The 24,079-nt window shown below is 37.2% G+C and overlaps 1 protein-coding gene across 10 annotated transcripts in view; it reads left to right on the forward strand.

The window, feature by feature from the left end:
• Nucleotides 1-24,079, forward strand: part of LOC124798640 (FK506-binding protein 5) — a 218,372-nt gene that overhangs the window by 58,918 nt on the left and 135,375 nt on the right. For 5 of the 10 annotated variants that reach the window (XM_047262127.1, XM_047262128.1, XM_047262130.1 and 2 more), the window contains 2 exons: nt 14,339-14,413; nt 22,060-22,131. The exons of 2 other annotated variants lie outside the window; for them this stretch is intronic. In XM_047262127.1, coding sequence (XP_047118083.1) covers nt 14,339-14,413; nt 22,060-22,131 — 147 coding nt within the window. The remainder of the gene's footprint in view (nt 1-14,338; nt 14,414-22,059; nt 22,132-24,079) is intronic. 3 more of the 10 variants (XM_047262132.1, XM_047262134.1, XM_047262135.1) reach the window with 1 other exon arrangement.

The raw sequence follows: 24,079 nt of genomic DNA on the forward strand, positions 1-24,079 counted from the left end.
CTGTATACGCTGCCAAGTCTGGTAACCTGGTAACAACTTTAAATCATGGAATCATGGACAAGATTAATGCCCTCTTGGGGCCTTACTAGCTGCCAGAGATAATTGCAACTCTAATCATTTACATACCTGCCAAGGATGTATAAATGCATGAAACTATAGTGACATCCGACCATGCATTTGGGTGCTTCACTCTGGATGTTTTTTTTTGGCTGTGTATATAATACTTATTTACATATATTTATGTTCTGAAGAAGTGACTACTAGGGACCTGAAAATTTTACATTTGCAATAAATGCGAATACAGATACAAAAACATGAAATTACCTAATAAATACTATTTTCTAGTCAGTTGCACGCAGATGAACTGTTTTATGAAGTATAGTTTGGAAAAGCTTTATTTACTGCATATAAATATCAAAAGGCTTCATCCTTAAATTTGTATGTCTAATCATTTACAAACAAACAAAAATTTAAGTGTGAATTTTGCCAAAAAAAGAGAAGTTATTTATTCTGGTCCCTAGTGATTACTGTTTTACGTACACTACTAAATGGAAAAATTGCAGTACTAAAAATAAGGGATCACAGTACTATGAAATTTGTATCATATATTTTTACTAATAAGAATATAGGAAAACAATTGTAGTTACAACTTATTATTCAGTGGCACTAGCTCCGTATTTTTGTGGTGCCTCCACATCCTGCAGTAAGATTTTATGTAATGTATTGGCTAATTTTGAGAGAATGTGAAATCTGTAGCAACCAGTTTCATTAATGATACCACAGTGTGGTCACACAATCACACCTGTTGTTCCTAGTTTGTAATGATCGATAATGCTTACTTATCATTACCTTGTGCAGCAGATACCTCAGATTAGAATGTACTCGTGAACATATTCTATGGTGTATGAGTTTCAATAAGAAATATTGGTAATGTTAAAGTTATGAAAGTCATTATATATCTTTTAGATGATACCAAGTTAATGCATACATTTTCATAGTCAAACTTAATGTTAGAAAACTGTCCAAACCTTTCCTTCATATGAAAAGGAAAATTCTATAAGAAATTTTTGAAATCCACAAATAGTCAGAGGGACTGGCCAGTAATTGAATTCATGAGATGGAATTCCAGGCACATGTGGTATAAACTCACAGATCATAAAAAGGTACTAAATTTTAGAACAATTTGTTCCTTCTACAGGGGAGAATAGGGAAACAGTTGAGACAGAAGGGAGACAGGAGGGACAGATCACTCAGATTCTCTGCACCTCCCACTCCTGTCAGCTAGTTCTCTTTTCTCCTCTGAGGAAATGTTCTTTGGCTGTGAAAGTTAGCTGAGCTGTTATTTATTTATTTATTTATTTATATGAGCATCTATTGGCTTTGTTGGAGTTGCACCTCCTGAAGATAAGAATTGGTCTGCTTATATACTTACATGTAATTAAGCCTTGTTACTTGTTAATAGTTTTAACTGAATCAAGTCATCAAGATGAAAATGTTATGTAGCACTGTAAGAGATGATTTTGATTGTTTTCTAATGAAAATTTTTTAGTACGGGGCATGTTCAGAAGGTAGGTGTACTAGATTTTTACATTCTTTTTTGAAAAATTGTACTGAAAAACTTACAGGATATTGTGGGTATACTTGTTGACTATTTTTGCACATAATTGCAATCCCATTCAGTACATGTGATAAGCTGTGGCACAAGCTTCTTTATGACCTCCTCAAAGAATTCTCCCGTCAGATCCTTCCCCCACTTCAGAACCTCTCATCAATTAAAAATTTATTCTTGTGTGCCTTCAGGGAGAAGAAAAGGATGATAATCTGCAGGTGCCAAGTCAAGGGAACATGGTGGGTGGTTCAAAACATCCCATCTAAATGAGTCCCAGGATGCATTGGTGGCTAAAAGGCTATGTGAAGATGGGCATTGCCTTGCAACAAGTGCACTCCTCTTGTCAGCATACCCTTCATTTTGTTTTGAATACTCCTTTTAAAATGTTTCGGGGTCTCACAATATAGTTGTGCATTGATGTTTTCCCCCTGATGCTAAAATTCAACCAAAATGATGCTGTCCAGCCCCAAGACACATAGGCCATGATTTTTTTGACCAGAACTATGGGTTTGAATTTTTTTGCAGATAGGGAATTGGTGTGATGCCACTGTGACAACTGTCTTTTTGCCTCAGGCATGTAATGAGTCACCCAAATTTCATTTCTGGTCACAATAGAGCTCAGAAAATCCTCACCTTCCAATTTAATTTGCTCAAGAAACTCGCATGCACTATTGACTTTATTTTTCTTGTGCTCCTCTGTCAGGTGTTTTGTGACCCATCTTGCACACTGTTTCCAGTATCCCAACATTTCTGTGAGTGTCTCGTATAAGAGAGTTTCAGAGTTGTGTAAACATTGCAGAAATTTCATCCATTTTTTGCACCAACTCAAGTCAAAATAGTAGGTCTTCCAACCCTCTGTTCATCATGAACATTTGTTCTACCTCCACTAAACTCTCTACACCATGTTAACACACTCATTCTGTTCATAACATCTTTGCCACAAACCATTTTGATTCATAAAAAAATTTCATTAAGTGCTATTCTTTCCACGATTAGGAAGTGGATCACAGCATGTGGCTCACACATGATGGGATTTTTTACCTACATCTTTTGTGCAGCTGGACACTATAACTAGAGTTTGTGTACTACCATGTTCTTGTGATGTTTGCTCTGGTCAGGGGATCCCCTTCTACTACTCGGTGTTGCCAACCCTCAAAAAACAAAAGGCCACAACCTGTTACGGTTAGTGTACATGTACTTTCTGAACATGCCTCAATTTGTACTGGATAAATGGTAAGCATATCTGTGCGATCATATGTTGTAGGTCTATATTTTTTGAAGCCTTTACTATTGAACATTATTTTTACACCTACCCTTTCGTGTTCGCCTTCTCTCGACACTGGACAAAACAGGTTTCCTCAAAACAGTTGGAAGTGAGTCCCACTGCCTAAGTTTCAGTTTCAGAGAGAGAGAGCACCTCAAACTTGTTGGTTACAGGGATTGGTACAGTACCTTGAGTCCTTCCTGGTCCCCATGCACCCTGTACAGGACACCTAGCTCTACCATTGACACGCCACTCGCAGTCAGGTGGATGAGTAATGGTAGATCCTGTACTTTCTGCAGAGGTGACAGGATCCAGAGGAGAGGATAGTACTTGAGGTATCTGTGGTATGGGTATCACAGGTACACAAATCTCAGGAGCTCTTCCAACACACTGACTTGCAGCAACTGTCAATCGTTTCCAGCTGCTTACGAATTTCAACCAATTAATCCCATGTTTGAGAACAGCATTCTTAATGGGACTGCATTTTGACTGGTGTATTGTATTACAAGGCAGTGAACAAATAACTTTAAATTAAGCCCGCTGACTATCTTTTAATCAGTTGAGCTAAGAGGAAGGAAATAACAAAATAAGATTTCTATTAAGGCAATACAAAAACCTGTGGTAAAAATTACTAGTTTCCTTTGAGGTTGATATAGTTGTTCACAAACTTAAATATAGAGTTATTTATGATAGATGCAGATAACTTGTGTGGCTACTCCTCTTTAAGGGAAACTAGATGTAACATATTATGTTAGTTAGACTATCTGCAACTAAATCAAATGCTGATTTACTACAAATTGCTCATTAATTATGCAAAGAACAACGCTAGCGTCTGAAAATTCTCAAAAATACACCTTCATTTGTGTTGGTATACAATGAAAACAGGGGTGATGTATTCTTGCTAGAACTGTGAACCACAAGTGCTGATCTGCTATGAAATAAATTACACATCGAAAACTTACAAAAATAAAGTTTTGTAAGCATCTGAAAATTCTCAAAAATAACCTGTTTTTCACATAATTGTGCAATGAAATTAGAGAACAGTTGTTTTGAATGAGGATAGGCCTCTGTTCTCAAAAATTTTAAAAGAACACAATTAAGTTCAAGCCTATTATTGACAATAGCAGTACGTGTTTGTTGCGACACTCGCAAATATTCAGTATTTCACAATGTATCACAATACAAATGGATGTTGATACAATCAATATAAAATTATGCAGAAGCGACATGATCAGTAAAATAAGTGAATCCGGAACTCTGAATTGGTACACAGTTCTTGTACACGTGGTCTCATACAAAGGAAAATTCTGAAGTTTGCTTTTGTATATAAATAAAAGTGCATATTGCATGATTTTTCACTTGGCTGATTCTGTGCACACTTCTTCACTGGTATTCCAAAGAAGAACACTGCAGCCTGAGTTTATTACGGTGAAAATCGCGAAAATGTGCAGCCTCAACAAAGCACGTCTTATGCCTGTTGCAGCTAAGAAGTATGACCAGAAGAACAACATTATATAATGGAGATAATTTAGGTGCAGTGCCCATGGTGTCTTTTTCTTTGTATTCCTACGTATTCCTTTTTGTGAGAGTAGTATAATATATATTGTATAAGATTATAAAAGTCGCTTTTTTCATTTACTCTGAGAATGAAAGTAGTTCTATGGCACTCCACTGTCATCATTGCAAGATACTTACTTTACTTGTCATGGCTGTAGAAATCTGAGTGTTTTTAAGACTGTGTAACTGTTGTTCCTATTTGAAAACAATGTAAAAAGTTTTTTCTCAAATTTCTGTAAAATATAGATCTATGTTTCACCCTGTTGTTCATTTTTCTAAAGGGTACTGTGATTGTTACATGCTCTATTCACTAACTACAACAAGAGAATAACTTTCTTGAAAACTGGTATACATTTCCAAAGAAACAATGTGTTTTATACTTATGTAATTTCTTCATCTCAATGCAACACCCAACTTTATGATGCAGAACCCAAGTACAAAATATTTAATGATTAAAGAATTTTTGATCTCTAATCAGCTGCAGAATATTAACAAAATACAATTTTTCATGGATAATATTACTTCTTATCTTTATAAAAGGTTACTCTTTTAAATGAATCAATAATATTTCTTTAATACCAGAATAATACAACACATGATACAATTACATTAGTATAATGTAAGGGAAAATTTTCTGATAATCGTCTCTCGCATGCTTTTCTATTATGTATGACTTTCTTTGCATTCAGTCTGTTCAAGGATGCAAATATTGAGACAGTGTTATAGTTTTAGTTATGAATTGACTTGCATGCACGTACCCACCCACCCATAATTCCCCCCCACCCCACACACACACACACACACACACACACACACACACACACACACACACACACACACAGTAACCTGAGGTCTTACTGTTTAAACTTTTGCAATTACAACTGCATTCATAAACCTTAACTGATTCCTTGAACTTGTACTATACCATCATATTCAGACACCTGACGTCTAGAGTATGTTTTTGATCCTGTAGCATAAAAACTTTCAGTAGCCTTGGTATATAACAATGTGTTTGTTAGTGTACTTAGATTTTCCTTTTCTGTGATGGTATTATTTGCAGTCCTGTAGGAGATGATGATGATCAATTCCTTTTAGTCAGTAATAAGTTACTTGCATTTACAGTCAGTAGTTTTACCAGATTAGTTTGTTTGCATTAGTGAATGAAGCACTTCTTCTTGCAAGATAGAAAATGTGTAACAAAATATTTAATTTCATTTGGATATTTCTTATTTTGTTATCTGTGAACTGTGTGCAAATCACCAGTTATGCACAATTGTTATAATCGCACGATATGTTCCCACTGAATTTGCTGCAGCTTATGCATGAATTTGTCTGGTTAAGCATTCGTTAAAATTCACAGTTAGTATATTAAAATAGCATGATAGTAGTACTGAACACAAGTATTTGAGCATAAGTTATAGTGATAATATTTTCTATTTAGGAGTGTGTTTGCAAACCACAAATGTGTAAAACAGTCTGGCAGATTGAAACTATGTGCTAGAATATGTTTCAAACCTGGGGCATAGAGCACTTTTCCATGAAACGCAAAGATCTCAGGTTGGAAACTTAGTTCAGCACACAGTTTTAGTTTGTCAGAAAGTTTCATATCAATGCAATCTGTGCTGCAGAGCGAAAAATTTGTTCTGGAAACATCCCCCAGACTGTGGCTGAGCCATGTCCTCACAATAGCCTTTCTTACAGGAGTGCTATTTCTCCAAGTTTTGCAGAAAAACTCCTGTGAAGCTTGGGAGATGAGTTACTAGCAGAAAGAAAGCTATGAGGATGGGCCATGAGTCATACTTGGATAGTTCAGTTGGTAGAGGACTTGATTGTCAAAGACAAAGGTCCCTGGTTAGAGTCACAGTTGTGCATACTGTTTTAATCTGCCAGGAAGTGGTGTATCAGCAGTCTTTGCTGTAGAGTGAAAACTTCGTTCTGGCACAAATGTGTTGTTTGTGAAATGCCAAGTTCATATTGGCAACGAGATATAGACAAACATCTGTGGTTTGAAAATTTTTTGCATATGATAATTTCTACATCTATATCTACATTTACATCCATACTCCGCAAGCCACCGGACAGTGTGTGGCGGAGGGTACCTTGAGTATCTCTATTGGTTCTCCCTTCTATTCCAGTCTCGTATTGTTCATGGAAAGAAAGATTGTCGGTATGCCTCTGTGTGGGCTCTAATCTCTCCGATTTTATCCTCATGGTCTCTTCGCGAGATACTCATAGGAGGGAGCAATATACTGTTTGATTCCTCGGTGAAGGTATGTCCTCAAAACTTCAACAAAAGCCAGTACCGAGCTACTGAGCATCTCTCTTGCAGTCTTCCACTGGAGTTTATCTATCAGCTCCGTAATGCTTTCGCGATTACTAAATGATCCTGTAAAGAAGCACGCTGCTATCCATTGGATCTTCTCTACCTCTTCTAACAACCCTGTCTGGTACGGATCCCACACCGGTTAGCAGTATTCAAGCTGTGGGCAAACAAGTGTACTGTAACCTACTTCCTTTGTTTTTGGACTGCATTTCCTTAGGATTCTTCCAGTGAATCTCAGTCTGGCATCTGCTTTACCAACGATTAATTTTATATGGCCATTCCATTTTAAATCACTCCTAATGCCTACTCCTAGATAATTTATAGAATTAACTGCTTCCAGTTGCTGACCTGCTATATTGTAGCTAAATGATTAAAGATCTTTCTTTCTACATATTCACAGCACATTACACTTGTCGACATTGAGATTCAGTTGCCATTCCCTGCACCATGTGTCAATTTGTTGCAGATCCTCCTGCTTTTCAGTACAATTTTCCATTGTTACAACCTCTCAATATACTACAGCATCATCTGCAAAAAGCCTCAATGAACTTCAGATGATATCCGCAATGTCATTTATAAATATTGTGAATAGCAACGGTCCTATGACACTCCCCTGCGGTGCACCTGAAATCACTCTTACTTCGGAAGACTTCTCTTCATTGAGAATGACATGCTGCATTCTGTTATCTAGGAACTCTTCAGTCCAATCACACAATTGGTCGGATAGTCCATATGCTCTTACTTTGTTCATTAAACGACTGTGGGAAACTGTATCAAACATCTTGTGGAAGTCAAGAAACACAGCATCTACCTGGGAACCCGTGTCTATGGCCGTCTGAATCTTGTGGACAAATAGCGCAAGCTGGGTTTCACATAACTGTCTTTTTCGAAACCCATGCTGATTCCTACAGAGTAGATTTCTAGTTTCCAGAAAAATCATTATACTTGAACATAATACGTGTTCCAAAATTCTACAACTGATCGATGTTACAGTTCTATAGTTCTGCACATCTGTTCGACATCCCTTCTTGAAAACAGGGATGACCTGTGCCCTTTTCCAATATTTTGGAATGCTATGCTCTTCTAGAGACCTATGGTACACCACTGCAAGAAGGGGGGGGGGGGGGGGGGGGCAAGTTCCTTCGTGTACTCTGTGTAAAATCGAACTGGTATCCCATCAGGTCCAGTGGCCTTTCCTCTTTTGAGCGATTTTAATTGTTTTTCTATCCCTCTGTCATCTATTTTGATATCTACAATTTTGTCATCCGTGTGACAATCTAGAGAAGGAACTACACTGCAGTCTTCCTCTGTGAAACAGCTTTGGAAAAAGACATTTAATATTTCAGCCTTTAGTCTGTCATCTTGTGTTTCAGTACCATTTTGGTCACAGAGTGTCTGGACATTTTGTTGTAATCCACCTACTGCTTTGGCATAAGACCAAATTTATTAGGATTTTTTGCCAAGTCAGTACATAGAACTTTACTTTCGAATTCATTGAACGCCTCTCGCATAGCCCTCCTCACACTACATTTCGCTTCGTGTAATTTCTGTGTGTCTGCAAGGCTTTGGCTATGTTTATGTTTGCTGTGAAGTTCCCTTTGCTTCCGTAGCAATTTTCTAATTCGGTTGTTGTACCACTGTGGCTCTTTTCCGTCTCTTACGATCTTGCTTGGCACATACTCATCTAATGCATATTGTATGATGGTTTTGAACTTTGTCCACTGATCCTCAAACTATCTGTACTTGAGATAAAACTTTTGTGTTGAGCCGTAAAGTACTCTGAAATCTGCTTTTTGTCACTTTTGCTAAACAGAAAAATCTTCCTATCTCTTTTAATATTTCTATTATGGCTGAAATCACCAATAATGTAACTGCTTTATGATAGCTGATTCCCTGTTCTGCGTTAACTGTTTCAAATTGTTCAGGTCTGTTTGTCACCGGAAGGTCTAACATGTTATCACCACGAGTCGGTTCTCGGTTTAACTGCTCAAGGTAGTTTTCAGATAATACATTTGAAAATAATTTCACTGGATTCTTTGGCCCTGCCACCTGTTATAAATGTTTAAGTCTCACTGTCTATATCTGGCAAATTAAAATCTCCACCCAAAACTATAACATGGTCGGGAAGTTTACTCGAAATATTTTCCAAATTTTCCTTCAGGTGTTCTGCCACAACAGCTGCTGAACCAGGGGACCTATAGAGACATCCAATTACCATGTTTGAGCCTGCTTTAACCATGACCTTCACCCAAATTATTTCACATTTCAGATCTCCATCAATTTCCTTCGATACTATTGCACTTTTTATCACTATAAACATGCCTCCCCCTTCACTATCCAGCCTGTCTCTGCGGTATACATTCCAATCTGAGTTTAGAATTTCATTACTGTTTACATCTGGTTTCAGCCAACTTTCCGTCCCTAGTACTATGTGGGCATTGTGACCGTTTATTAGTGAGAGCAGTTCTGGGACCTTGGGACCCTTCTGTAGGCGCTCCTGCAGTTTACTTTTACCACATTAATATTGTCATTCCCTGTTGCATGTCAGGAGGTGTCTTGTTGGGCCTAGGGAGGGAATTCTCTAACATAAAAAACCCACATGTGCACTCCACATGTACTCCGCTACCCTCGTAGCCGCTTCCTGCATGTAGTGCATGCCTGACCTATTCAGGGGGACCCTACATTTCTCCATCCAATAGCAGAGGTCGAAAAATTTGCACCCCAGATCTCTGCAGAATCGCCTGAGCCTTTGGTTTAAGCCTTTCACTCGACTCCAAACCAGAGAACCGCGATCGGTTCTGGGAACAACACTACAAATAGTTGGCTCAGATTCCACCCCATGAGTGAGGCTTTCTGCCTTCACCAACTCTGCCAACTGCCTGTATGAACTGAGGATAACCTCTGAAACCAGAAGGCAGGAGCCTTTGGTGCCGACATGAGCAACAATTTGCAGTCGGGTGCACCCAGTGCTCTCTATCGCCGCCGGCAGGGTCTCCTCCACATCTCGGATGAGACCTCCCAGCAAGCACACAGAGTGAACACTGGCCTTCTTCCCCAACCTTTCCGCTATTTCACTAAGGGACTCCATCACCCACCTAACATTGGAGCTCCCGATCAGTAATGAACCCCTCCCCCCTTGTGCCTGCTCGAACCTTGCTGAAGGAGCGGCCACATGTCCACTCACAGGCAGAGCGAGTCTGTGATGCCACACGACCAGCCTCCACATTGACCCTCCGCCTCGTGCGACACGAATGCCGTTGAACCCGCCACTCCCCTTGGGGAGAGGGTGGCCCAACCGTGCCCCATACCCGCGAAGATGTCTTGACAGCAGGGACTGTGGGTGAAGCATGTATCACCTGGGGTGTACCATGTGATGCACCAGACTCCTCACTGCCGCTACACTCCGAGGCAGCAGCCTGTAGTCAGCTGAACATGCTCATCAACATGTTCAGCTGTTCGCGAACAGTAGTCAGCTCCTGCATCCGTACACAGCAGTTACACATCCTATCCATCCTAAGAAATCAACAATTTACTGTAGAGATTTAAGCAGTCAACTTTTAACTAGGCTGCTAGTTCACTAAAGGCAGCTGATAGCTGACTTAACTGTGGTTACTAGACACTTCTTGTTGGAAACAATGAAAATAAGCACTAACTGTCTCTGGACAGTATTCAAAACAAACACGAAATCTATGGAACACTATTACTAGTACTCGAAAATTAAAGCTTACTAAAAGCAAAAACACATGGAAAAAGAAGTGAAAAGTAAGAAAAACACAGTTAATACTTAAGTTTATGTACCTTGCTGCACAGGAGATGTGAAGCAGACAGCAAATGCATAAAAAAGTATTATTTTAAAGAAGAGGAATATATTTTGTTGGCGGAAGATTAATTTGTAGGTTTCAAAGGTAGATTACTTTATTAAACCTACTTCCCGTGCAACTGTGGGGTTCCTGAGTTAAGGTACAATGTGCCTGAGAGTTACTATTGGGGAATCAACTGTTACCTCAGCTTCTCAATTTTAGTGCACTAGCAATAATCACTGACCTAAGGAATGTATAGATAAAGAACATGTGAAAGTGGATGCCAACAAAACCATTTATTGAACGTGAAAGTAACAAGTGTGAAGGACCAAAATTATAAACCACCACCTAACAGTTGAAGTTTTCAGGGAATAACTTCTATCATGCTTTAAATATGGCACAAAACTTCAATTTTAAGGTATTTATTCTGTCGCTTACTCAGAATTAGCAGAAAAAATGCTTTAGCGTGCAGAAATGCAAAGTTGACACATCATATTTGCTGTGAGAGGCAAATCATCCTGTAACTTTTTTTACATTCATAGTTTGACATCCTTCTGGAAATATATATTTAATTATTATGACTTGATTATAATTCCTCTCCATAATAGAATAACATCATGTCTTCAATCTCTTCATCATATTTCGAGCTAGTTGTCTTATAAACTTCTTATACTGTGGTAGGCATGGTTTTTGTGTCTATCTTGGATACAAGAATCTGTTCACTAAGCTGTTCATAGTAGCTTATCCGCATTCCTGTTTTTTTTAATGTATTTTTTTTTATTCATTATTAAACCCACTCCTGCATTACCATTATTTGATTTTGTATTTGTAATCGTGTATTCACCTCACCAGAAGTCTTGTTCCTCCTGCCACTGAACTTCAATAATTCCCACTATATCTAAGTTTAACCTATCCATTTCCCTTTTTAAATTTTCTAACCTACTTGCCCAACTAAGGGATTTGACATTTCACACTCAAATCCGCAGAACGCCAGTTTCGTTTCTCCTGATGACAACGTCCTCCTGAGTTGTCCCCGCCTGGAGATCTGAATGGAGGAGTATTTTATCTCAGGAATGTTTTACCCAAGAGGATGCCATCATCATTTAACCCTACAGTAAAGCTGCATGCCCTTGGGAAAAACTACGGCTGTAGTTTCCCCTCACTTTCAGCCGTTCGCAGTACCAGCACAGTAAGACCATTTTGGTTGATGTTACAAGGCCAGTTCAGTCTATCATCTGGACTGCTCCCCCTGCAACTACTGAAAGGGCTGCTGCCCCTCTCCAGGAACCACATGTTTGATTGGATTAGAATATACTATTTTACTTCCAGTGAACATTTAATGTAGGTTAAAATTGTATGTTGGCCAAAGCAGATAACCTAAGTGTTTTCTTTCAGGCATACTGATATTCTGTCATTCTTAGCCACAAATGAAACTAGATTTCAAAGTTAGGTTGTGTTCTGACTGAGTTCAAATCCAGCTTTTGTCATCATAAATTTATGAATATCATCTTTCCTCATTGTTAGATTATTTTTATGAGTTTTAGTTGAATTTAGATGTTAGGTTTTGTGTTGCCAGTTTTCAATTTTATATTCCTACTTTTTTTGCCTTCTGATCCATTTGTTAACTCCCTCCTCTTAGTGAAGCAACCTAAATCATTTAACAAAATAAAGTTTTCCAGTCCAGACTGTATACCAGTTAGGTTCCTTTCAGAGTATGCAGATACAATAGCCCCATATTTAACAATCATGTACAACTGTTGGCTCGACAAAAGATCCATACCCAAAGACTGGAAAGTTGCACAAGTCGCACCAACATTCAGGAAAGGTAGTAGGAGTAATCCACTAAATTACAGGCCCATATCATTAATGTCGAAATGCAGCAGGATTTTGGAACATATATTGTTTCAAAACATTATGAATTACATCGAAGAAAATGGTCTATTGACACACAGTCAACACAGATTTAGGAAACATTGTTCTTGTGAAACACAGCTAGCTCTTTACTCACACGAAGTGTTGAGTTCTGTTGACAAGGGATGTCAAATTGATTCTATATTTCTAGATTTAAAGAAGGCTTTTGACATTGTACCACATAAGTGGCTTGTAGTGAAATTGCGTACTTATGGAACATAGTCTCCTTTATGTGACTGCATTCATGATTTCCTGTCAGAGAGGTCACAGGTCGTGGTAACTGACGGAAAGTCATCGAGTAAAACAGAAGTGATTTTTGGCGTTCCCCAAGGTAGTGTTATAGGTTCTTTGCTGTTCCTTATCTATATAAATGATTTAGGAGACAATCTGAGCATCCATGTCATTTATTGACTAGAAAGTCATCAGAAGATCAAAAAAAATTGCAAAACAATTTAGAAAAGATAACTGTATGGTGCAAAAATTGGCAATTGACTCTAAATAACGAAAAGAGTGAGGCCATCCACATGTGTGCTAAAAGGAATCTGTTAAGCTTCGGTTACATGATAAATCAGTCAACTCTAAAGGCCATAAATTCAACTAAATACCTAGGAATTGCAATTATGAAGAACTTAAATTGGAAGGAACACACAGAAAATGTTGTGGGGCAGGCTAACCAAAGACTGCACTTTATTGGTAGGACACTTAGATGATGCAACATATCTATGAAAGAGACTGCCTACCCTACACTTGTCCGTCCTCTTTTAGAATTCTGCTCTGCGCTGTGGGCTCCTTAGCAGATAGGACTGACAGAGTACGTTGAGAAAGTCCACAGAAGGGCGGCACATTTTGTATTATTGTGAAATAGGGGAGAGAGTGTCACTGAATGATACAGGATTTGGGGTAGACATCATTAAAACAAAGACATTTTTCATTGTGGCAGAATCTTCTCACAAAATTTCAATCACCAACTTTCTCCTCCAGATGCAAGAATATTTTGTTGATGCTGACCTACATAGGGAGAATGATCACCATAGTAAAATAAGGGAAATCGGAGCTCACACAGAAAGATATAGGTATTCATTTTTTCCACGTTTTGTGTGAGATGGTAATAATAGAGAATTATTGTGAAGGTGGTTCAATGAACCCTCTGTTGGGCACTTAAATGTGATTTGAAGAGTGCCCATTTAGATAAGATGTAGATAATATTGACATAATTTCATGTATGTACTGGTTAGGTTTCACTGCTGTAATTGTGTTATGTGTTACAAACATGTCTAGTTTTTTGAGTGAGCAAGAAATTTTGGAAGCTCAAGTGAAAGAAATTGCTCAGTAACTTACCTCTCACTTTTTTCTTGGAAGGGTAATTATACTTTCTGTCATCATTATTTAAAAATTTGTAATCTATCAAAGAAGTAAATTAAACGTAGAAAATGAGTCTTGAAGCTTGTATCTGTTTTATTGTATGTTACTCTGGAAGATACAGTTACATATGTGACAGTAAAAATGGTCAGTTTCCTAGGTCCAATATTCTTTTACATATGTAGTCTCCAAAACATTTACAATGTTAATACTGCTGCTGGAACGTGGTTCTACTCACACTAGTAATTTCTAATATAATTTTTGGAGATCTCTGAGGTTTTGGGAGACAATGAATCTCACATTTTTATGATGGAAAACATGTTCTTGAGTTAAAAGTTATATCTATTTCATTTTTACAAATATAATGCTACTTGGAATTTTGTATGTAATGGCTTAATTGGAATTAAAACTGTGAATGTGAATTGGCTGCTCTGTTTTGAGAGAATGGATCACATAAATGCTGTTTTTAAGATAAATATATTTTTTTGGTCATAATATCCTCTTTCTGTCATTAGACAGCAGAAGACATTCCAGAAGTCAATAATGTTGCAGCTTCTACAAATGAAAAGTTGTTGGCAACAAGTCACAAGGTAACTGAACAGGCCCACCTCTTTTTGAGATATGCGTAGTAACTAAGATGTATATGGGATTTTTTTCTATTATGCAGATTTCTGCATTGTGACAAGGGATATGTTCCTCTCTAAGCAGCTTTCTTATGAGGAGGAGTTAGAGGTGCTATAGGTGTGTAACAGATTTGATAAATCTGTTGCTGCAATTGATTTACTGGCAAATGCAGAAACATGGGATATTGCAAGTTGCTACAACACTTTTTCTGTTGCTTATTACATAATGACGGATTCCTGTCACACCTTTCCTACCTCTTTCACCTGATGTGTAAATATCATATTTTGGTTGGAATGGGGGCAACATACATAGAAATCTTTAGATGACAGCATGCTTTTTCGGGCATTTGTTGGAATTTTCAGTTTTGGAGAACCACAATTGATCGACCATATTTTTGACAACAGTCTTGTGTGGACAGTTCGAGGATATAACAATTCTCTATTTACGGTTGGATTTGCTGTCCAGTTTATTGTTTTGTCATAATAGTGTCAAATGTAGATTGTTGTAACTTGCCTTTTGGTTAATCATATGAATAAGACCAAAGGTGGAAATGTGAGTTCTGTTGTTGCATTTTGCAGCTGCTATGTTTTTCAGGACATACTTTTACATAAGTACTAATATCATATTTTTAATTTAGGTAGTTTTTGTGTTCTGATGGAAGCCATGTTCCCTGACCTCTGAGCTGAATTTTCTGTAATTTTCGTCACGCTTACATCAGTTTTTCTTATCAGATAACTAACAAATATGCTATCATTTGCTGTTTTGTACTTTTGTGACGTATCATGATATAGTTTGTTGCCTTGTACATGTTTGTAGACATGCATTAGTTGAGAGAGCTGCATGATTATCAGGCCATATTCTTATTATCTGACTAACACAGAACAGGGTGTGAGCAGTTCTAGTAATAGAATTTCGAGAATATATTGAGAAACTTAAGTTTTTGTTTTAATAAGCTGTATACAATAGAAGTGTATAATAAACAAGTTTTTGCAGGAGTTGCAAGGGGAAAAATCCGTACTTTTATGCGGAAAGTAAGTGGAAGACCTTCCTTACTTGAATAGAAAAACACTTTCATGTGTTGTTGGAAAAATAATTTTCAGATATAAAAAGTCGGACAAAATCCTTGCGCTGGTGGAAAATAAACAGCAGAAAAAAAGATGAAAGTTCTTGTAGGAAATTAAAAATGATGCTGACATACTGGATGGACTGTTTATTGCACTGATGAGATTTGGAGTGGTGTAAACTATTCCAGAAAGTTTGTGTAACAACAAGAGAATATGCTTTATGCATCAAAAATGTAGGTGATATCCCAGAGGAACTGTTCAAAAGTAGTGTGACTGGAGGAGTGGAATTATGACACATGGAAGGAGAGATATAATGTGCAACACTGGAAATGAAGACGGCTTCATGCAAAGTGTTGGCCTCTGTTATATTGGGCACAGATGTGTACAGATTACCATTCTGAGAACAATGCTAGATGTTATGAAGAGTGGTTCAGAAGCATCCTCACAAGCTTACCTAACTGATCTGTGGTTGTTATAGATAAGGATCTGAAACACAAATAATAAATTCAATATCACAAAATCCGAGTATGAAGTAGGAGGAGGATTTCATTACTAAATAACTGGAAAGTAACAGTGTACATCTTTCATTTGTTACCATAGCTTAGAGGAATTAACAAGTCTACTGGAACACTCACAATGACACTTCATGTTACTAACATACCATCTGTAAGAAAGTATTTCACTTATTGGACAAGAAAATTAAACACCTACGGTCACCTCTGGCACTCTGCAAATTCGGTGTCATCAAAGAAAAACAAGATAAAACAAGACTTTCAGTATAACTGATAAAATACAGCTTTGCTATTCCACTCTGCAAAGAATTCCCCAGATTATCTGGAGGACTGCAGTGATACTGAAAACAGATACACAGAAAGGGTGTTAAAGAAGTTGGTAACTAAAATAGTGGAGGGATGTCAGTCAGCAGCAAAAGTACTGCAGTCTGGAACCGCAAGACCGCTACGGTCGCAGGTTCGAATCCTGCCTCGGGCATGGATGTTTGTGATGTCCTTAGGTTAGTTAGGTTTAACTAGTTCTAAGTTCTAGGGGACTAATGACCTCAGCAGTTGAGTCCCGTAGTGCTCAGAGCCATTTGAACCATTTGAGCCAAAAGTAATAAAAGTAGTTTTATTTTATTTTTTATTTATTTATTTTTGTGATTCATCATTCTGATGAGGTAAATTTATTCCAGCTCATTGCTGCACATCACAGCGCATGTCTTCATGTACTGTTACAAATGTGGAACTCTTTCCATTGTTCATTGCTCCAATAGAGTGCTACTTGTATATTGGGTATTCATAAACAATTTCCCATTTTACAGCTTCTGAAAAGGAAGAGTCATGTCCTCTACAAGCAACAGCCACTGAATTTGGCAGTGCTGTATTAGAACCTGAAAACAAATTTGCCACTATTCACTGGCGGAAGTGGCACTTATTGCACATTATAAAAGTGACGGCACACTGATATGACAACTAAGACCAATCAAAGCCTTGCATAGATTGCAGCTACTAATGCAGCTGCTTTATGAGCTCTTAACTTGAACTATGGACATTATTCATTAGTAATGATACATGATGTAACCAACATTCAAGCTCTACATCCATGTTTCCTTCAGCACAATAGAAAAGTAAATTGTTCACATAATTGCAATGTTGCTTCTGTGACACTTTAAAGTTGACACTTGCCAAAAAGAACTCAAAAAGGGATTCTTTGTCTTAAATGTTTCTGCTTAGGTCACCCCCTTCCAGCCAAAATATGATGTTCACATACAAAATAAAACTAGATATTTCCGTGGTTCCAGTAAGATACAACAGAATTATGTTTGTTGCGCAATGTTTCCAGAACATGAGCTCGCAGCCAGGGGCCAGTCATTATGAAGTGAATAGTAGGCACCTGATAGTCATTCTGTATTTGCCCATTCTGTTTTGGATTCTTGTGTTGTAGGTGGTGTGTGATGGTATGCACCAGTATGCTGCACCATTACCTTTGATGAAAAAAAAGCATTAAAATAATATTTTAAGATGTCTAAATTTCAAAAAACCTGCAATCCTCAGAAATCTTGTGTTCAGTTTGAACCATTTGTGGCCAACCATCATCCTCCAAACTGTCTGTGTTTTGCAAAAAACATCGGTGCCACCTAAACACAACCCTGTGACCCAGTGTATTATTACTGTGAACTTGCTGCATCATTTGAAACATTTCAGTAATGGTTTTGCCCAATTTCTGGCAACTGATAATATATTACCATGTATTAGTAATGCATATGAGGTGTGATTTGGCTGTTTTGGATATTTAATTTATTGTTGACTGTCAAAAAGGTGATATGCGTATTTGAGTGCTGGGCGAATGGATCATAGAATTTGCATTAAATTCTGTGAAAAATGGAGTAAAGTGCAGCACCCCATTCAAAATGTTAGCTGTGGCTTTTGGCAAGTCTTCTATGACTAAGAAAAGAGGTCATGAGTGTTATAAACATTCCAAAGAGGGTAAAGAAGACATCGAAGACAATGATTGCCCTGGATGTCCTCTCACAGCAATTGATGACAGCATTGTGGAATAAGTAAAGAAAATGGTTCTGGGAAATTGTTGAATTGCCATGAGAGAGGTTGCTGATGATGCTGACATATCCTTTGGCTCAGGCCAAGACGTTTTTTGAATGTTTTGGGCATGAAACATGTGGCCTCAGCTAAGTTTGTTCTGAAATTATTGAATTTTGACCAAAAACACCATATGGACATTGTTCAGGAATTGCTGAATGAAGTGGACAATGATACAGAGCTTTTAAATAAGGTTATAACAAGTGACAAAACATGGGTATATGGGTATGATATCAAAACCAAAGCCTGTTCGTCTTGAAGAGCCAAGATTGAAAAAAATTCAACAAATTCAGTCATATGTGAATGTTATTCTCACTCTTTTCTTCAATTACAATGGGTTAATGCATCATGAGTTCCTGCCTTATGGATATACAGTCAGTAAGGAATACTACCTGGAAGTTATGTGCAGTTTACCTTAAACATCCAAAGGAAAGAACAGAATTGTAGAAAAACTTATGATATCAGTTCAAATAATCAAGAATGCAAGCCATTCTTTCCTTTTTGTGAATCTCGGTAAGCAGCCTGGGATTCCAGTGTGCACATAATTTGTGAAATTGTGTCTTTTTAAAGACGATTTTGTGCTTAGTTGTTTGATCGCATTCAGAAATTCCAGTGCTAAATTTGACATTGTGAATTGTCAGTCTTTACGAATCTTTTCGTCCATGGCTTTGATCAAATCTTCTGAGATCACTGATGGCCATCCTGATCACAGTTCATCATGGACATTTTCCTGTCTGTGCTTAAAATCTCTCACCCACTTACCCTGTCACACATTGCATTAAGGTCATGTACATCTCATTTATCTGTCAATAATTTCCACAGCTGCAATGTTCTTTGCTGTCAAAAACTGAATCACTGGCCATAATTCATAGTCAGCAGGCTGATAAATTGTTTTACACATTTTGACATGACACTGTAAAAGCACATTGTAACATTGAAAATGTACATGGCATCATTTAGCATGCAAGGCATGCCAGCAGTTGGTGCACATGTGCATTTCGGTGTCCACACAGACCCTACTTTCCAAATAACCTTTGTACATCGTACTTCATCTAATATGTGTTCACTTACTTGATCTCTGTTAGTTCATCCAGAATATTCATATGCACTCCTTGTAATAATTCCAATACTGTCAAGTTGTTAAGTTAAAAAACTATATGCAAGCTGGCATTTTATACCATTTTCTTGTAAGCCAAGGAGACTTGCATCTCAAAAATTAAAAAAAGTTAATCTCTTTATTACACAATATTACCTGTGTCTGCAATCTGATACTCAACTTAAATGCTGAAGGTGGACAACTTCCTTAATTTCATTCCCCAAAATGAAATCATTGTTAACAGAAAGCAGTCTTACACCTTCAGAATAACCAGTTTTTATCTATCAGGGCACTGTAACATACCAACTACATAGAAAATATACAAGATCTTGCTGCTGAATATGTTCTCTAATATAAGAGTTGAGATCAGGATCCATCACTTTGACACACAAACCATAACTTGAAACTCTCTAGAAGGGTGCAAGAGCTGAAACACAAACATGACCTTTTTCTTCCATGTGATCTTCATTTGTGATGATGACCTGTTCCCTCTTGGATTCTCAATTCTCTTTCACATTCTTTTTATCAGGTTTGTTTTTCTTCTTTATAAACATTTGGAATGATTTTATTTCTTTTATTCTCCCTCTCTTTAATCCCCCACCACACTCCTCTTATTTTCTTATTGCCTTTATTTTCCACTTCTGTTTACACACTCACTATTCATTCAAGTCTTGCTCTCACTTTTTTCCCATTAATTATCCACATTCCTCTATTATTACTTTTATAATTTGTATCTCAGCTTTTGATCCATTGATACTTCAGAATATTTTCAGAAGGGGGAGCAATTTTTTGTCTCATCTGGCACCTGTACTTCTTATTTCTTTTCCCCCCTATTCCTTTCTTTCCCTTTCTCTTATAAAATTTTGTGTTAAACTAACCCAAATTAAAGCAATGCACAAAATCTGTTTCTGTCTTTTCAGTAAAAGTATATTTTACATGCTGTTGTACATTTTAAAGCACAGCCTGATCTTCAAGGCTATTGTTTTTGAAAATAGTGTGTGTACATACACAGTTGTAAATAACACAAGGAAGATAAATCTTTACAATGTCTTTGCAATATGAAGCAGCCCGGTTAAAAGTTTCTGTCACATTGGTAGCACAAACAAATCCCTTTGACAGCCAACTAAAGCCATAAAGATGAATTTGTACTTCCAAATGTACACTTGCCAATAAAAAACAGTATTTAAAAGACAGTAATAGACTTGGTTATTATTTTTTCCATTAATTTTGCTGTCTCAGTTTTTCTTAGGGTAGTCACTAGGGCTGCTACGAAATTTTGAGTGATGTACTTTAGACACAGTTCCATTATATGTTTTCTATTACCATTTTCTTCCAATTCAATTAATCTGTCAAGAAGCATTCAAAATTATTCCTGACAACATGGTGCTCTTTGTGTTAACTTTTTCTCCTCTCAATTGTCTCAGAATAATAGGCTGGTATACTCCTTACCTTGCCAGTTTAATTTGTTAAACTTATTTTTGTGTATTCATTGTTTGTGTAAGAAATCGTGAGTATTAAGTTTCATTTATATCATAAAAATATCCTCTGTCATAGGTCATACCACAAAGTTTTGGCATTGTTTGAACTCAACATTCATTCACTATTGCATCAAGTCACGCTTTTTCACTTCTTGTCTCTTAAGTAGTAACATAATTTGTCATTGTTCGAATTCTGTTAGCTTTATATCAAAAGTTAAAATCTGAAGTTTTAATTTAAGTACTTCATTATAAAATTAGTGAAATTGCAGAAATTGCAACACTGAGAAACATCAGCTGTGCAAATTGCCAAATACTGGATGTGGTTACACAATTGATAAAGCATTGGTCTCTCATTTTGGAGGAGTGAGTTTCAAATGATCATTTGATCATTCATATTTATGTTTTTTGTGGTAACCCAAAATCACTTCTAGCAAATGTTTTCTTTCAAAAGATGTGACTGATGTTCTGCACCGTGCTTGACCTATGCGAGTGTGGAGTCCTGTAATAAACTTATATTTGTGGTACCTTAAATTCTAATTTTACTTTTCTTCTAAATGAATTCAAACTCTGAGGATGTGTTGAATAATGTAATATAATTAGGCGATAGAGATTGTAGTGTGGTGGCACATGCACAGGTCCAACAATGCTCTCGCTTATGTGAATAAAAGTCAGTTTTATACAATGTTTCATGCAATGAAGAGTCAACAAATGAAGTGGAAATGTGAAAACATCACCATTTCAGTGCTGTTTACTTAGACTGGTTTCATGCGTACCATTACTGGGACCATAAACTTCTCACTCTACAATGGTTATGTGAAATCTTTCATTGATTAATTTATCGATTGATTTTTTATTGGTCTAATTTTGTCATACTGCACAAACACTACAGCTGATACTGGACAGGTCGAAATAAGAATACATTGTAGTATTGTGGCGTGCTTAGTGGCAAAACGTAGTGTTTTCGGATAGGTCCCACTCTCATCTGCTGTATACTGATGCATGCATACATGTTGGATGCTATCATGGTTACCGTAATAAGGCAGCCTGCACCTGCATTTTTGCGCGGCATAGTAGACAAGATCCAAGGGTGATAGTTTGGGCAATTTGTTGGTTGTGAATTTGTTTGTCATGATCCTCCAGTAATCATACTTGTAGAATTACATAATAACCATCCCCTCATTGATTGCATGCTATGACATTTAGCACATGGGACTTCACACAATGCTAAGTACTCAGAGCTTTATGTCATTTGCATATTGGCATGTACCTGATGTTTGCTGTGAAGTTCATTTTAGAACTGTTCCTACTTTTCTTGAAAGCATTTACATTTCCGAGATGTAAATCATGAAATTGTGGGCATGTTCTGGTTATTTGTTACAGCCAGACACATCCAAGGAGTCTTTAAAAATATCTGCAGAGGAGGAAACAGAACAACACAAGACTGAAGAAAAAGTAAGTAATTATTCAAAACAAAAGTGGATGATGTTTTTATTATTTTCTAAAAATAAAAATGTATGCATAATGCACATGCACATGTATACATCATCACTCCCCACCCCCCCACCCCACCCTCCCCCCCCTCCCCCCTCCCCTGGTCACGCACACACAGTTCTGGTTTAAAATTTTTGTGTTTGGATCATTAAATTTCTCCTTCATTCAAGAGGAATGGAAAGGAGGAAACTGAATGAGTATGATGTATCCAACGCTGGGTACTAAAGGAAAGCATAAATCTCTGGATCAAGGACCAGGAGTAATGGTACTGAAACGAAAGTAACAATGGAAGATTTAACTGTAAATAAGCTTGTGTGGAAGGGGTATGTGGAGAGGATGCCCTACAAAAATTAATGCAGAGATCAGAAGATTTGATATTGTTTCACTACTGTACTTACTGAACCAATCTAGTGTTTGTTCTACCAGTTTCTTCTCACTCCTGGTTAGTCATGGAAGTTCCTCTAAGCAACTTTTTCTTGGAAATCCCGTATGGATGATTATACTATTCTTTTGTATTATCAAAAATATTTTCCTCCTCTAACTGTACACATGAAATTACTGAAGTATGTCTTTTTCATTACATCTAAAACAGACAGAACAAGTGACTTCCAGGATAAGGAGTCACCATCTACAAAGTGACAATGGCATTTCAGTGCATATGAGCAGGTAGTGGCACAGGGCACATTCTTGCCATGGACAGCACAAACAAGTCATTAGATTCCGGAGAACTTGCACCACAATACTGTAAAGAGTTGAGCTTTCTAGAAACAGGCAGAACAAAATCAAGCATAAGAATTTCTCTGCAACCGTTAACATAAATTCACTTCCGAAAACCAGGAAACGTAAACAGATGAGAGACACTCTTACTAAACACAACTTATTCATTACAACAGTAGAAGAAAATTTGCAAAGAAATACACCATAATTTTGCTGGAGGATTTTAATGCACTATGAAAAATTTCAGGCGCATTGTTGGGAACTACACTGCTCAGAAAAGGATAAACAAGAATGATAGAAGACTAACAGAAATCTGTAGAGCAGCTAACATAATAATGAAATCCAGTGTCTTTTAGCATTTCTATAGAAAACAGAAAACATGGAGCTCTCAAAATCTCAATTTACATGTGTAATTTCAAGTAGAACCTCTCCCAGTATCTAGAGAATACTACCAAAAAATCCAGAATGTTAAGGAATGTAATGCTGAGTTATATTCTGGCCACCATATATCTAAAATCAAACCAAGGACTCTGAAATGTGATATTGATAAAGTCAAACAAGAAAGTAAGTTTAGTGATAAATTGGAAACCAAAAATCCAGAAAATAGGAAACAAGTGAAATTATATCTTGCTCAAACAACAAAAAGAAACAATCAAAACACCTGCTTGGTGGAATCTGGAATGTGATAAAGCAGTCACAGAAACATTAAAGCTTGGCAAAAAGGGAATAAAGACAAGAATGCTGAAAACAGGACAAGATTTCTTAAAATGAAGGAAGCAGCCAGACTGTAGAAATATTATGAGAAATTAGGATAAAAACCAATAAAAACAAATAGACCATGACTTCAAAGTGAACAATACTATAAATCTGTATAAGACTTTTGAAAGAAACTTAAATAAATATTATTCACCAGACCTTTGCTTTAAAGACCAAAACTGGCAAATATCACGTAATAACCAAGAAAACTGTTACTGTGGTGACAAAAGTCATGGGATACCTTTTGTCCAGTAGCCATACATAATTGCGAAAGTGTTGCTGGCGCAGGATTTTGTGCACAGGCTGACCTCTCAATTATGACCCACAAATGTTCGGTAGGATTCATTTTGGGTGATCTAGGTGGTCATATCGTTTGCTTGAATTGTCCAGAATGTTCTTTAAACCAATCACGAACAATTGTGGCATGGTGACATAG

The sequence above is a fragment of the Schistocerca piceifrons genome, chromosome 5 (assembly GCF_021461385.2).
Source record: "Schistocerca piceifrons isolate TAMUIC-IGC-003096 chromosome 5, iqSchPice1.1, whole genome shotgun sequence".
NCBI lineage: Eukaryota > Metazoa > Arthropoda > Insecta > Orthoptera > Acrididae > Schistocerca > Schistocerca piceifrons.